This window comes from Oncorhynchus keta, chromosome 2, assembly GCF_023373465.1.
Source record: "Oncorhynchus keta strain PuntledgeMale-10-30-2019 chromosome 2, Oket_V2, whole genome shotgun sequence".
NCBI lineage: Eukaryota > Metazoa > Chordata > Actinopteri > Salmoniformes > Salmonidae > Oncorhynchus > Oncorhynchus keta.
In genome coordinates, this window is record NC_068422.1 from 37986344 (window position 1) to 38000767 (window position 14424).

The following is a 14424-nucleotide window of genomic DNA, read 5'->3' on the forward strand; positions in this document are numbered from 1 at the left end:
CATTCCATTGTCCTGGGTGAAAGGCAGAACACAGGATCCGCTTCGCGAAAGTCATATTCTTGGTCATACTGATGGTGAGTTGACGCTGCTCTTATATTCAGTAGTTCTTCTCGACTGTATGTAATGAAACCTAAGATGACCTGGAGTACTAATGTAAGAAATAACACGTAAAAAAAACAAAAAACTGCATAGTTTCCTAAGAACGCGAAGGGAGACGGCCATCTCTGTCGGCGCCGGAAGTCAAACTCACACAAGTGCCTCAACTTGGGTTTTGTATTCTACTTAGCGCCTATTTGTGGGTATAATTTTCCCATTAGCTTTTCTAGTACTATTCCCCTTCAAGAGCACCTGTACTTGTTTTGGAATACCTGAAGCGCTCCTGCTACTTATTTTTCTTTTGCTCAGTATATGCTGATGATAATCCACCCCTCTTCTCATGGCATTCATATCAATATGTTGACCTTTCCAAGCCATTTCAAGTATGATAGCAGCTACTCTTTGTTGTGGTCTTGCAGGTTCTTTGTTTGATTCGATACACTGCTTTACCCTCTCAGTATTCCTGGCATGTGCTCTGACACTTTTTGCCTTGGTTTCATACGTTTTCTCATTTTTACAGGCTCTCCTCCCCTAAACCTGTTCAGTATTGTGTTTGACCATCTCAGTGCGTGAAACCCCCTCCAGCACTGACTACACCAGCAATGATTCAGACACAGTACAGTCGAATTTTCCAGAATCACTGTGACTTAATGTGGCTTAGGGAGTTAAATGGGGAGAGGCAGACTTGAGATCAATGTGAAAATCGTGGGAACTACTGCCATACACAGCTTATTAAGCATACAAGCCTGGGTGTCATAGCCATAAATTGCGGCCCTGTTCGAGGACCTTTGACTGGGAAATAAATTATTGACGGAAACCCAGAAGAAAAAATGTGTGTGTGTGAAAGTGTGGCAATGAGGATAGCACCACAGTGCTAGCGTAACCAGGAAAAATATAAACTCCGTGTTGAAATGATGCTAAATCAGTGATTTTAGGTTAAAAGGCCATAATTGTTTGGCACATACATGTTTAAAAGAACAGAACTTACCTGTGATGACCGCATTACTTTTATCAACTGTAGGAAGAACTGCTTTATCTAAAGGTTCAACAAATACGGTCTTTGTTTCCACAATTCCCTCTTACTACTTTGAGCAATTGAGATTAATATACATATGCATTCACATTCAACCTTTTTAGTATCTGTTAAAAACTGCTCAACCAAAACTTTTAATTGTAATGTATGCACAGCTGGCAATGCATGGCACATGCCTTCATTATTCTCCTGGTTGTTATTTTGATTAAAAGAACTAAGAACATCCAGAAGCTAAACACGATGAATGCTAATGACTTCGGATATATTCCATATCCTCTGCAGATTTTGGGAAGTCAAGCAAATTACATCTTTAGAGGATCTGAGTTTCACAGGCAATATATTCATTATGTCTCTCCATCTGTCTCTCTCTCTCTCTCTCCTGCCCTCTCCCTTGGTTCTTTACTCTGATAGGAGGCAATCTATCTTGTTAACTGAATGGGCTTTTAACATTAGAGGTAAAAAAGTAATGAGTGATCCATTTCCTGCATATCTGACACCTGCCTCAGGAGGATAATGATGGAGGATGATGGAACAGAATGGGGAGAGAGGTGCAAACTACAGACTACACAAATCTTCCCTCTAATCTGATGGGAAAGTGTGACCACTTCCGTTTCATTTTTAATGGTCTTCAAGAGCAAAACGCACAAAAACAGTAGCTATGTCCCAATGCCATGTCACAATATGATGACAAATTACATTGAAACAATGTTGATTCAACCAGTTTGTGCCCAGCGGGTTTTGTTGTGTACATTTGACATGTCAGATGGTTCGTGGGAATCCATCAAAGATGGGTCTATAGTTTTTCATCCGTGGTGACTGGTTGTTGTATTTTAAGACTGGCTACATGGCTAAACCCAAGTATGTGTACCACAGGAATGTTAAACAGCAGAACTGCTGCAACTGAGGCATATTCTATCTATTGGAATGAGAAAGGACTGTTGGAGCTGAGTTATGATAATCCCTAATGGTGTGTATTTTACTGTGTGCCTTCCTCACTGGCAAAAACATTCAAATGAAATAACACATATTGAACTGATAATGAGAATGCCACCATAATTATGTTGTACAGTATAACACTAGAAGAACCAGTGCAAACGAATTTCAAAGCCTCTAATGTTTCCATAGAAGAAAAGAGAATGCTAATCAAAGAAACTGTCTGACACTGAGGCCGGCCTAAATAAGGCTGTGAATATTACATCACAATGCAATTACACACACCTTAATGTTTGGAGTGCAGGGCCAATAACATTTGGCTCTTGATATGTTTCTTGTTTGACTTGGGGGAAGGATTTAATGATATCTGCAACTGTAGAATTATTATTTCTGCTGAGCTGAACTGAGCTGTGTTCAATATTGTTGTGCCAGCCATTACCTTGTAGGCATACTTTCCCTCTCATTTGATTTGCATTGTTCTCACTGGTAGTTTGGTGGGAGGGGGCTCTTTGAAGGCAATGCAATTTGTTTTGATGAGAGTTTCATCACCCACTTGAGAGAAGACGATGAAACACAGGGAGATAATGGCTCCTCAGAATATGTAAGTCGCTCTGGATAAGAGCGTCTGCTAAATGACTTAAATGTAAATGTAATACACTTATCATGTTCCAATGGTCCTCCTGCATAGGGCTTTATGTAATGTTCATGTTCATTCTCTGCCATTTTGTGTTGATTTCAGTGCTATATTCCCCTGCTCGTGGTCATAATATGTAATATGTAATAATATGTCTCATAAATTTTTATACAAAGGCTTATTTCATACCGAGACCATTTCTAGTCCGATTAGCCTGATAAGCAACAGAATATGTTGTGTGAAGAATTGAAGAATAGTTCCACAGCATGTTGCATAATTCTCACTTATGTGATAATGTAAGCAGAACAATTACTGTTATAGTATGGGAAACCCATTTTATTTCAGTCACTTCGATAAGGCGATAGAGTTCCTCTATTATTATTTTTTTTCAAGATACCTGAAATGGTGGCGATAAAGTAAATGCAAGACCCCAGAAAGAGGGAAGTGAAGGCAACTGCATGCATATTTTGATTTATGAGCAATAGAGTTAATTTTGCTATGGCTCATCGACAGGGGTTGCAGTGACTCGTGTGCATCACTAACATAATTAACTTCTCTCTGATGGCAGAAATACAACATCCCATCACTTAATGTACTGTTTTACTTTAAAAAAAAAGAAAAAAGGTGATAACCTCTTTCTTTTGTGTGCATCATGAATATTGGCAGGCTGTGCGTGAACGATTATAAAAATAATACACTGTATACAGTATACACCATAAAATCTGTTGATTGTGGGTGGATTATTGGCATGGTGTTTCCTCTCTCTACTGATAAGGACACAGTAGATGATTCAGTCTATGTTGCCCTGTGGGAACCCAGGTTCTCTCTTTCTGTTGGCTCCTCTGGGTCTGTGCCTCTGTGCAATATGATACATGAAGGAAACTCAGTTGTGGTTGAAACATGATTGTCCTTATTCAATAAGTAGAATACAATTGAAACGATTAGAGTGCAGTGTTGTAAGTTTGAGTATTTGTTTTCTGGAACATTTACTTAATGTACAACAATACCCCTAAAACTCAATGGGTACCCCAACGAACGTAAACTGATAGAACATACTGTAAAATTGAATACGTTTAAATATGTTTATTCATTATACGCACATATGCTCCCTGTATATCTGCACAGCTAATCGATTATGCATGACTGAATTGTAGCCTACATAATAACATTAAGCATCCTCCATGGAGATACAAGCCAGCTGCCTCACTACATAAGCATGAAGTAAAACATGGAATGTCAAATACATTTAAATGTATGTGATGGTAATTAAAGATTGTAATGATCTCAAAACGATCGTACATTGACACACATGTACAAAATGAATGATACAAGTATTTCCCAATATGTATATTTTCTTTCCATGAGAAACTGTACATGACTCCAACTTGTAAACAATTACATCTGTATTCAGACAAGAAACAGTAGCTAGTCCAAAAAAAGTATATTCATAGCCCTCGTCTATCCTTCTTGCAAAGGATCTTTTTGAAAGACCTCCTGAAGTCATTGTTGAAAATAGTGTAAATGACTGGATTCAGCGAGCTATTGCAGTATCCGAACCAGAAGAAGAAATTGAACAATGTCTCAGGGACACAGCAGGACTCACATATGGCGGTGAGTGTGTACGTGAAGAAGAAGGGGAACCAGCAGACAACAAACACTCCCATGACCACAGCCAGAACAAAGGTGAAGCGCTTCTCTCTGTTCTGCCTCCCTTTCCACCGGCTCACTTTCACACACTGCTGTGCATCATAATCTTTAGGGGACGGGTCTTCTAGTTTCACCTGACTCACTTTGGTCTTTCCCTTTCTCAGCTTCATTTTGATGGAGCACTGGTTCTCATTCCCATCAGACGAGGAGCACTCTTCCCCCACGTCGATTCCATTGACCTCCTCACCCTCCTCCACTCCATCTCTACCTCCTTCTCTGTTCCTTCTCTCCAGGGGGTCCTGCTGAACTAAGCCATACTGACTTTTATCTGGATTATTGTTTCCCCTTCTCCTTTCACCCGGAGGGGCCCTGGTTCTATTCTTTGCAACCTGGTAAATTCGAACGTAGACCAGAATCATGATCACACAGGGGGCGAAGAATGAGGCGGTGCTGGAGAATATGATGTACCACTTCTCCTCATTGATCTTACATGTGGGACCCTCCTCTTTGGCCCCTTCCTTCTCCATTGAAATGAGAGGTGGGAATGATATAATGGCAGCCAGCACCCACACAAATAAAACTATACATTTGATCCTGCGTGGTGTCCTTTTCGAGTTGTACTCAATGGCTTGAGTGACTGACCAGTATCTGTCCAGACTTATGGCACACAGATGCGTGATGGAAGAGGTGCAGAACAGAACATCCAGGGCCAGGTAGATCTCACACCACACTTGACCAAAGTACCAATATCCCATCAGTTCATTAGCCAGAGAAAAGGGCATCACCAGAGTGGCCACTAGAATGTCTGCACATGCTAAGGACACTAAAAACAAGTTCTGAGGGGCTCTTAGGGCTCGGCTGGTGAACACAGCAATGACCACTAGGACATTACCGAACACTGTGAGGAGAATAAGGATACCCACCAGTATTGTCAGAGGCACAGAAGTCTGCACAGTGTAAGGGAGCCTGCCAGGCAAAGTCTTGTTGCTGTTGGTCAAGTTATCACACCCCATAAGGTTGAAGCTGGCGTCCTTACAAGACAAGTGAACCAATCCACTATTATGGCACATTCGTTAATTAAGCGTCCCACGATAACGTAGCCTTTAAGTTTTGCCCACTGGGGAAAATGTCATCAACAATCTCACATACAAATAATCTCAAAATGTGGTTTTACTCCTTTGTTTTCCAGCATCTAAAAATGTCATTTTCTCCATTTACACATTCAGGAAAAAAAGTGGTAATTCGTTATCCTCTTCCTTCGAGCTTCAAACACTTCAAATTGTCCCACGTTGTGCATGGAATAGCATCGACAGGATTATATTTCCCTGCCACTGAAACAGTAGTTGGTGAAGCAGATATGTATGTGGCAGAGGAGGGGATTGCCGCTTTTTATATGGTGGTGAGCCTCATCTCCCTAGTCAGTATATCTTAGTGGGAATAATGGGTGGGGTCCAATTACAATCGGAGCTACAGAAGAGTTTCATTGTTGCTTTCCAAATTGTACATTGACAAAATACCTTGTCATTCCAAATATTCTCCAGATATATCTATATATTTTGTGACTACGTCTAGGCTAGTGTTTATTAATGAACCACATGAGATATTAGTAATCTTATTTCATAATCTCGGGTAGCCTAGTGGTTAAGAGTGTTTTATTTATTTATTTTATTTCACCTTTATTTAACCAGGTAGGCTAGTTGAGAATAAGTTCTCATTTGCAACTGCGACCTGGCCAAGATAAAGCAAAGCAGTGTGACACAGACAACAACACAGAGTTACACATGGAGTAAACAATAAACAAGCCAATAACACAAACAAGTCAATGACACAGAAAAAATCAAGTCTATATACAGTGTGTGCAAAAGGCATGAGGTAGGCAATAAATAGGCCATAGGAGCGAATAATTACAATTTAGCAGATTAACACTGGAGTGATAAATGAGCAGATGATGTGCAAGTAGAGATACTGGTGTGCAAAAGAGCAGAAAAGTAAATAAAATAAAAAGGGGATGAGGTAGGTAGATTGGGTGGGCTATTTACAGATGGACTATGTACAGCTGCAGCGATCGGTTAGCTGCTCAGATAGTTGATGTTTAAAATTGGTGAGGGAAATAAGTCTTCAACTTCAGCGATTTTTGCAATTTGTTCCAGTCACTGGCAGCAGAGAACTGGAAGGAAAGGCGGCCAAATGAAGTGTTGGCTTTGGGAATGATCAGGGAGATATACCTGCAGGAACGTGTGCTACGGGTGGGTGTTGTTATCATGACCAGTGAACTGAGATAAGGCGGAGCTTTACCTAACAGACTTATAGATGACCTGGAGCCCGTGGGTCTTGCGACGAATATGTAGCGAGGGCCAGCCGACTAGAGCATACAGGTCGCAGTGGTAGGTGGTATAAGGTGATTTGGTAACAAAACTGATGGCACTGTGATAGACTGCATCCAGTTTGCTGAGTAGAGTATTTGAAGCTATTTTGTAGATGACATCGCCTAAGTCGAGGATCGGTAGGACAGTCAGTTTTACTAGGGTAAGTTTGGCGGAGTGAGTGAAGGAGGCTTTGTTGAGCCAGTAACCGAAAGGTCGCTGGTTCCAATATATATATATATATATATTTTTATATTTAACCTTTATTTTAACAGGGAAGACATATTGAGACCTGGGTCGCTTTTACAAATGCACCCTGTATATACAACGCAAATATACACATTGAACCCAAACGAAAAAAAAAAAGAAAAAAAAAATATATATATATACAGTGCTTTCGGAAAGTATTCAGATACTTCACTTTTTCCACATTTTGTTACGTTACAGCCTTCTAAAATGTATTATATTTTTCCCCCTCATCAATCTACGTGCCATACCCCATAATGACAAAGCGAAAATAGGTTTTTAGACATTTTTGCTAATTTATTCAAAACCAAAAACCGAAATGCCTTGGAGATGCTGTGGGGATGTTTTTCAGCGGCAGGGACTGGAAGACTAGTCAGGATCGAGGGAAAGATGAACAGAGCCAAGTACAGACATATCCTTGATGAAAACCTGCTTCAGAGCGAAGGTTAATCTTCCAACAGGACAACGGCCCTAAGCACACAGCCAAGACAACGAAGGAATGGCTTCGGGACAAGTCTTTCAAGGTCCCTGAGTCAGCATGCCATAACCTGGACTTGAACCTGATCAGGCCTGAAAAATAGCTGTGCAGCAACACTCCCCATTCAACCTGACAGAGCTTGAGAGGATCTTCAGAAAATATTGGAAGAATCTCCCCAAATACAGGTGTGCGAAGCTTGTAGCATCATACTCAAGAAGACTTAAGGCTGAAATCACTCCAGAAGGTGCTTCAACAAAGTACTGAGTAAAGGGTTTGAATACCTATGTAAATATGATAAACGTGTCTAAAAACCTGTTTTTGCTTTGCGATTATGGGGTATTGTGTGTAGATTTTAGAATAAGGCTGTAACGTAACAAAATTTGGAAAAAGTCAAGGGGTCTGAATACTCTCCGAATGCACTGTACATACAAATTCATATACAAAAACACAGTCATGGGAAGCACAAATAAACCATCACAAATCACCCAGAAAAACAAGTTACATTACTCCACAAATAAGTCCCCAATCAATACTTGAAATTGTCCGAAGGGGCACCAGAACATTAAGATGAAATGCATTTTGAATTTTGTTCCAGTAATACGGTGCATTAAAACTCAAAGCAGATGTACCTGGCTCGGTGGAGACGCTAGGAACCTTGAGTTAATCCAATAATCCCTGAGCCGACTAGGTGAAAAATCTGTCGAATTGCCCTTGAGCAAGGCACTTAACCCTAAAGTCTCTCTGGATAAGAGCATCTTGTAAATCACTTATTTTTATGTAAAAAAATGCTAATGACAGTAAGTAGCCTAAATTAATTGCTGGAAACAGTAGGCCTAAATAATAGCTTCATTATTATTATGCGCTCTAATCTACTCCGATTTCAGAGCACTCTCTTCTGCGTGTGCGAGAACACAGAATAACTGACTTGTCAGTAAACCATTCTCCTCAGCCAGAGCGTCCAAGGGCGCTCTGAACACTATGAGAGCAACATGCTCTGAATTTATGAACAGACAATCTGACAATGCTCTGAATTTACAAAACGTAACAGATACACCGGAGGCAATTTACGAAGGCACCCTGATATGACTTGTTGAAGACAAACTGACGGCTCTTGTTTAATGGTGCGTTTGTAAAGTCACTCTGGCTATCTACTCCGATTTTAGAGTACTCTCGTCTAAGTGTGCAGAATAATTTATGAATTTACGAACCTGCAAAACTGGTCAAATATGACCGGTGTCAGTAAACGTAGGCAAAAAACGTTCTAGATTACATGAAAACAGCATAACCAGTTTTGCTAGTGGAGTAAAACGGTCAGAGTAAGGTGCTCTGGAGGTAGCTACCAGCAAGCTCGCCAACTTTAGCCAGTTAAAATTGGGTGCTCCTGGAGCGAAACACAATTTACAAACGGACAATCTGGCAATTCCAAACGCCCAGAGCGCACTCTGGCACTCCAAATAGAATTTATGAACGCACCCAACATATTATAGAATAACTGTGCGTTCGTAAATTCACTCTGGCTATCTACTCCGACTTCTGAGCAATGTCTGAATGTGCCAGAGCGCAGAATAACTGATGCATTTATATACACACACAACACCGCTGAATATGATCGGTGTCCAAAGTCAGCTGCAGTTACAGTCACCAATGCTCTAGGTAACATGGGAAACAGCCTGACCACCTCTGCTAGGGTAAGCACAATGGTCAGCGTGAGGTGTTACTCATTTGTGTCTGGAAGTAGCTAGCAAGCTAGCCAAATTTAGCCAGGTAGCTTGAGTGCTGTTGTGAGGTCAGAACGCTCTGATCAAACCTACTCCTCCTCCAGAGCGTTCAGTGTGTACACCGAGAGTGAAACACTCTTAATTTACGAACGGACCCTATGAGTTACAGTCAGTTGACCTTCACAGTGAATTCGTTAGGATGTCGATTCAAATACCAATTGTGCATTTTAAGTACCAGGGACATAATTTATTGGGATAAAGCCCCATCTGCTGACAATGAGCGAAATGACACTTTGGCAGACTACTATCGCGAGAATAACATGTTATAAGAAATAATCGACATTTCCGGTTTATTTTTAAGATATTTATTTTTGCTGATATATGAGAACCTATTTCAGTAAAATCTGAATGTGCGTATTTATTCAGTTGAAACAAATACAGAAAGGTAAGATTATTAATGAACATTTAGCCGTTTTGAATGTGTTTTCTTTTGCAAAAATGGCACTGGATGCCAGCTGTCACTGTGTTGTGGCGATGGCCTACTAATTAACTAACGTTAGCCATCTAGCGGTAACGTTAGTTAGCTGACATTCTTGCTAGCGATGCCTATTTGAAATGTATTTGAAAGTCGATAGCTAGATTTGATACCTACCAGAGTAAGGAAATAAAGAGAACTAACGTTAGTTCCCTGAGAACCGAGTGCTGAAAATGTGTTAACCCTACACGGGAAATGTAACTAGCTACGCTAGATAGCCAATTAAGCTAACTAGCCAGCTGGAATTTGTTGTGTAGCTACACATGTCCAAAAGTATGCAGGCACCACTTCAAATTAGTTTATTTGACTATTTCAGCCACACCCGTATACGCAGCTGACCAGCATATAAAATCAAGCACACAGCCATGCAATCTCCACAGTCAAACATTGTCAGTAGAATGGCCCATACTGAAGAGCTCAGTGACTGTCAAATGGCATAGTCATAGGATGCCACCTTTCCAACAAGTAAGATTGTCAAATTTCTACCCTGCTAGAGCTGCCCCAGTCAAAATCGTCTGTCCTCGGTTGCAACACTCTACCGAAGCAACGTCCGCACAAAAACTGTTCATGAAATGGGTCTCCATGGCCAAGCAGCCGCAGACAAGCCTTAGATCACCATGTGCAATGCCAAGCGTTGGCTGGAGTAGTGTAAAGCTCGCCACCATTGGACTGGAGCAGTGGAAACTCGTTCACTGGAGTGAGGAATCACGCTTCGCCGTTTGGCAGATGCCAGGAGAGCGCTACCTTCCTGATTGAGGTTTGGTGGAGGAGGGATAATGGTCTGGTGCTGTTTTTCATAGTCCGGGTGTGGCCCCTTAGTTCCGGTGAAGGGACATTTTAATGCTACAGCATACAATGATATTCTAGACTATTCTGTGCTTCCAACTTTTTGGCAACAGTTTGGGGAAGGCCCTTTCCTATATAAAATGTTATTTGTCACGTGCCGAATACAACAGGTACCTACCTACCTACCAGGTAAATACCTAACCATTAAATGATTACTTACAAGCCCATAACCAACAATGCAGTTCAAGAAATAAAGTTAAGAAAATGTTGACTAAATAAATAAAGTAAAATAATCAAATCAAAAAGTAACACAAGAAAATGACATAACAATAATGGCTGTATGCAGGGGTACAAGTTAATCGAGGTAATTTGTGACTATGCATAGACGATAGATGGCGAGTAGCAGCAGTGTAAAAACAAAGGGGGGTCCATGGCCATTTGATTAATTGTTCACCAGTCTTATTGCTTGGGAGTAGAAACTGTTAAGGAGCCTTTTGATCCTAGACTTGGTGTCTCGTTACCGCTTGCTGGGCGGTAGGAGAGAATTATCACTTGGGTGACTGGAGTCTTTGACGTTTTTTGGGGGCCTTTCTCTGACACCCATTGCCTAGTATATAGGTCCTGGATGTTAGGAAGCTTGGCCCCAGTGATGTACTCACTACCCTCTAGCACCTTATGTTTAGATGCCGAGTAGTTGCCATATCAGGCGGTGATGCAACCAGTCCGGATGCTCTTGATGGTGTAGCTGTAAAACTTTTGAGGATCTGGGGACCCATTCCAAATCTTTTCAGGCCTGAGGGGGAAAATGTGTTGTCGTGCCCTCTTCACAACTGTCTTAGTGTGTTTGGACCATGATAGTTTGTTGGTGATGTGGAGACCAAGGACTTTGAAACTCTCGACGCATTCCACTTCAGTCTCGTCCATGTTAATGCGGGCCTGTTCGGCCCTCCTTTTCTTATAGTCCACGATCAGCTCCTTTGTCTGTATCACATTGAGGGAGAGGTTGATGTCCTCGCACCACACTGCCAGGTCTCTGACCTCCTCCCAATAGGCTGTCTCATTGTTGTCGTGATCAGGCTGTTGTCGTCAGCAAAGTTGATGGTGTTGGAGTCTTGCTTGGCCATGCAGCTGTGGGTGAACAGGGATTACAGGACTAAACACGGACCCCTGAGAGGCCCCAGTGTTGCGGATCAGCTTGGCAGATGTGTTGTTGCCTAACCTTACCACCTGGGGCTGCCCGTCAGGAAGTCCAGGATCCAGTTGCAGAGGGAGGTGTTTAGTCCCAGGGTCTTTTAGCTTGATGAGCTTTGTAGGCACTATAGTGTTGAACGCTGAGCTGTAGTCAATGAACAGCATTTTCACATAGGTATTCCTTTTTTCCAGGTGGGAAAGGGCAGTGTGGAGTGCAATTTGAGATTGAGATCTGTGGATCTGTTGGGACAGTAATCACTTAGGCATGTTACATTCGCTTTCTTTGGTACAGGGACTATGGTGGTCTGTTTGAAAAATATGTAGGTATTACAGACTCGGTCAGGGAGAGGTTGACGATGTCAGTGAAAACATTTGCCAGTTGGCACGCACACATCTTGGTAATCCGTCTGGCACTGCGGCTTCATGGATGGTGACCTGCTTAAAGGTCTTGCTCACATTGGCTACGGACAGCTTGATCACACAGCTGGTATGAAAGCTGAACAGCTTTTATCCACAGAGCCCTTTTGCCCTTTGTTAGGTAACAATTAGAGGTCGACCGATTTAATCGGCATGGCCGATTTAATTGGGGCCGATTTTCAAGTATTCATAACAATGGATAATCTGCCTTTTTGGATGCCGATTATGGCCAATTACATTGCAATCCTTGAGGAAACTGTGGCAGGCTGACCACCTGTTATGCGAGTGCAGCGTCAAAAGGACATTGTGGCTGCAAGAGGCCAAGGTACTTTGCTAGCTAGCATTAAACTTATCTTATAAAAAAAAAACAATCTTCACATTAACACTAGTTAACTACACATGGTTGATGATATTACTAAGTTAACTAGCTTGTCCTGCATTGCATATAATCAATGCGCTGCCTGTTAATATGTCATTGAATCACAGCCTACTTCAACTTCGCCAAACAGGTGATGATTTAACAAAAGCGCATTCACGAAAAAAGCACAGTCGTTGCACAAATGTATCTAACCATAAACATCTATGCCTTTTCTTAAAATCAATACACAGAAGTAAATTTGTTAAACCTGCATATTCAATTAAAATAAATTCATGTTAGCAGCCAATATTGACTAGGGAAATTGTGTCATAGTATATGCAACAGTTTTGGCCGCATGGCTCGTTGTGACCGTAATTAATTTGCCATAATTATGACATAACATTGTCGGTTGTGTAATGTAACAGCAATATTTAGACTTGGGGTTGCCACCTGTTCGATAAAATACGGAACGGTTCTGTATTTCACTGAAAGAATAAACGTTTTGTTTTTTCAAAATGATGGTTTCTGTATTTGACCATATTAATCGCCTAAGGGTCATATTTCTGTGTGTTTATTCTAATTAAGTCTATGATTTGATAGAGCAGTCTGATTGAGCGATGGTAGGCAGCAGCAGGCTCGTAGGCATTCATTCAAACAGCACTTTACTGCGTTTGCCAGCAGCTCTTAGCAATGCTTGAAGCACAGCGCTGTTTATGACTTCAAGCCTATCAACTCCCGAGATTAGGCTGGCAATACTAAAGTGCCTATAAGAACATCCAATAGTCATATGTATATGAAATACAAATGGTATAGAGAGAAATAGTTGACGCGTCATAATTCCTATAATAACTACAACCTAAAACGTATTAACTGGGAATATTGAGCCACCAGCTTCATATGTTCTCATGTTCGGAGCAAGGGACTTAAATGTTAGCTTTTTTACATGGCACATATTGCACTTTTACTTTCTTCTCCAACACTGTTTTTGCAACATTTAAACCAAATTGAACATGTTTCATTATTTATTTCCGACTAAATATATGTTATTTATGTATTATATTAAGTTCAAATAAGTGTTCATTCAGTATTGTTGTAATTGTCATTATTACAAATATCTGCTTTTTTTGGTCCTCCAATAATCGGTATCGGCGTTGAGAAATCATAATCCGTCGACCTCTAGTAGCAATTCTCTATGATGTGCAACACTTAATGATGTTATTGGGCTATGTGTTATTTGCTATCATTTCTTTGTTTCAACTATCGTTTTACCCCCCCGCCCCTTCTTTCATTGTGAATTTTCAGATGTCAGAGGATTTGTTGAAACAGTTGGGCAGCTACAAAGCACAGTTGCAACAAGTGGAAGCCGCCTTGTCAACCGACCCTGAAAATGAAGACCTTCTCAAATTACAGAAAGACTTATCGGTAACTAGTTAGCCATGTGTCACCTCTATTGGCCATGAACATTTTAGATTTTACATTGTTTTTACATCATTGAGTGTCAATATGTTTCTTAGTGTGTCTGTTTTCAAATGCGATTATTATCCAGCAATTGAATGACCTCAATTACGTATCCTTCACAGGAAGTCATAGACTTAACAAAAGACCTCCTGACGTCGCAGCCCTCCGAAGGTACTGCTACTGCCAACAGCTCAGATGCAGCCCCCCTGAAACATAGGTGGAGCGTTGGGGACAGGTGTATGACTGTGTGGAGTCAGGATGGACAGTGAGTATCACCCAGAAGCTCCTCAGTCCATAGTCAACCTGAATATTCAACTGTTAATTTACCAATTTTACAATGTCATCTTTGTTCGTCTTGCTTGCACATATAGGGTCTTGACTTCATTTGACCTACACTATTCAAATGTATTTGTTCAGTGAAGCAGTGATAGACAATAATATTTTGCAAGAAGGGTCTAGCCCATGAATAAGAACAATAACAGAAACGCTCAGAATCTGTCATTCTTTATAATTGTGTAGTAGGGCTTGAGT

The 14424-nt window shown here is 41.0% G+C and overlaps 2 protein-coding genes across 6 annotated transcripts in view; one reads left to right on the forward strand and one right to left on the reverse strand.

Moving 5' to 3' along the window:
• The window catches only part of LOC118400118 (survival of motor neuron-related-splicing factor 30-like), a 40455-nt gene that overhangs the window by 20865 nt on the left and 5166 nt on the right, over positions 1 to 14424 (forward strand). Inside the window, exons 1-3 of one of the 5 annotated variants that reach the window (XM_035796617.1) lie at positions 9074 to 9118; positions 13738 to 13857; positions 14016 to 14158. In XM_035796617.1, the coding sequence (XP_035652510.1) occupies positions 9089 to 9118; positions 13738 to 13857; positions 14016 to 14158 (293 nt within the window). In that variant the 5' untranslated portion in view covers positions 9074 to 9088. Of the gene's footprint in view, positions 1 to 9073; positions 9119 to 9430; positions 9594 to 10115; positions 10149 to 10180; positions 10441 to 13737; positions 13858 to 14015; positions 14159 to 14424 lie in introns of those variants that run through there. The other 4 variants (XM_035796627.2, XM_052476373.1, XM_035796637.2 and 1 more) reach the window with 4 other exon arrangements.
• On the reverse strand, positions 3795 to 5672 carry LOC118400103 (alpha-2A adrenergic receptor-like). Its single transcript, XM_035796582.1, has one exon. It carries the CDS (start codon positions 5411 to 5413, stop codon positions 4142 to 4144), a length of 1272 nt encoding a protein of 423 aa, XP_035652475.1. The 5' UTR covers positions 5414 to 5672; the 3' UTR covers positions 3795 to 4141.

Excerpts from the sequence above, each read along its gene's own strand:
- LOC118400103 (XM_035796582.1), bottom strand. The coding sequence starts at position 5,413 with ATGTGCCATAATAGTGGATTGGTTCACTTGTCTTGTAAGGACGCCAGC.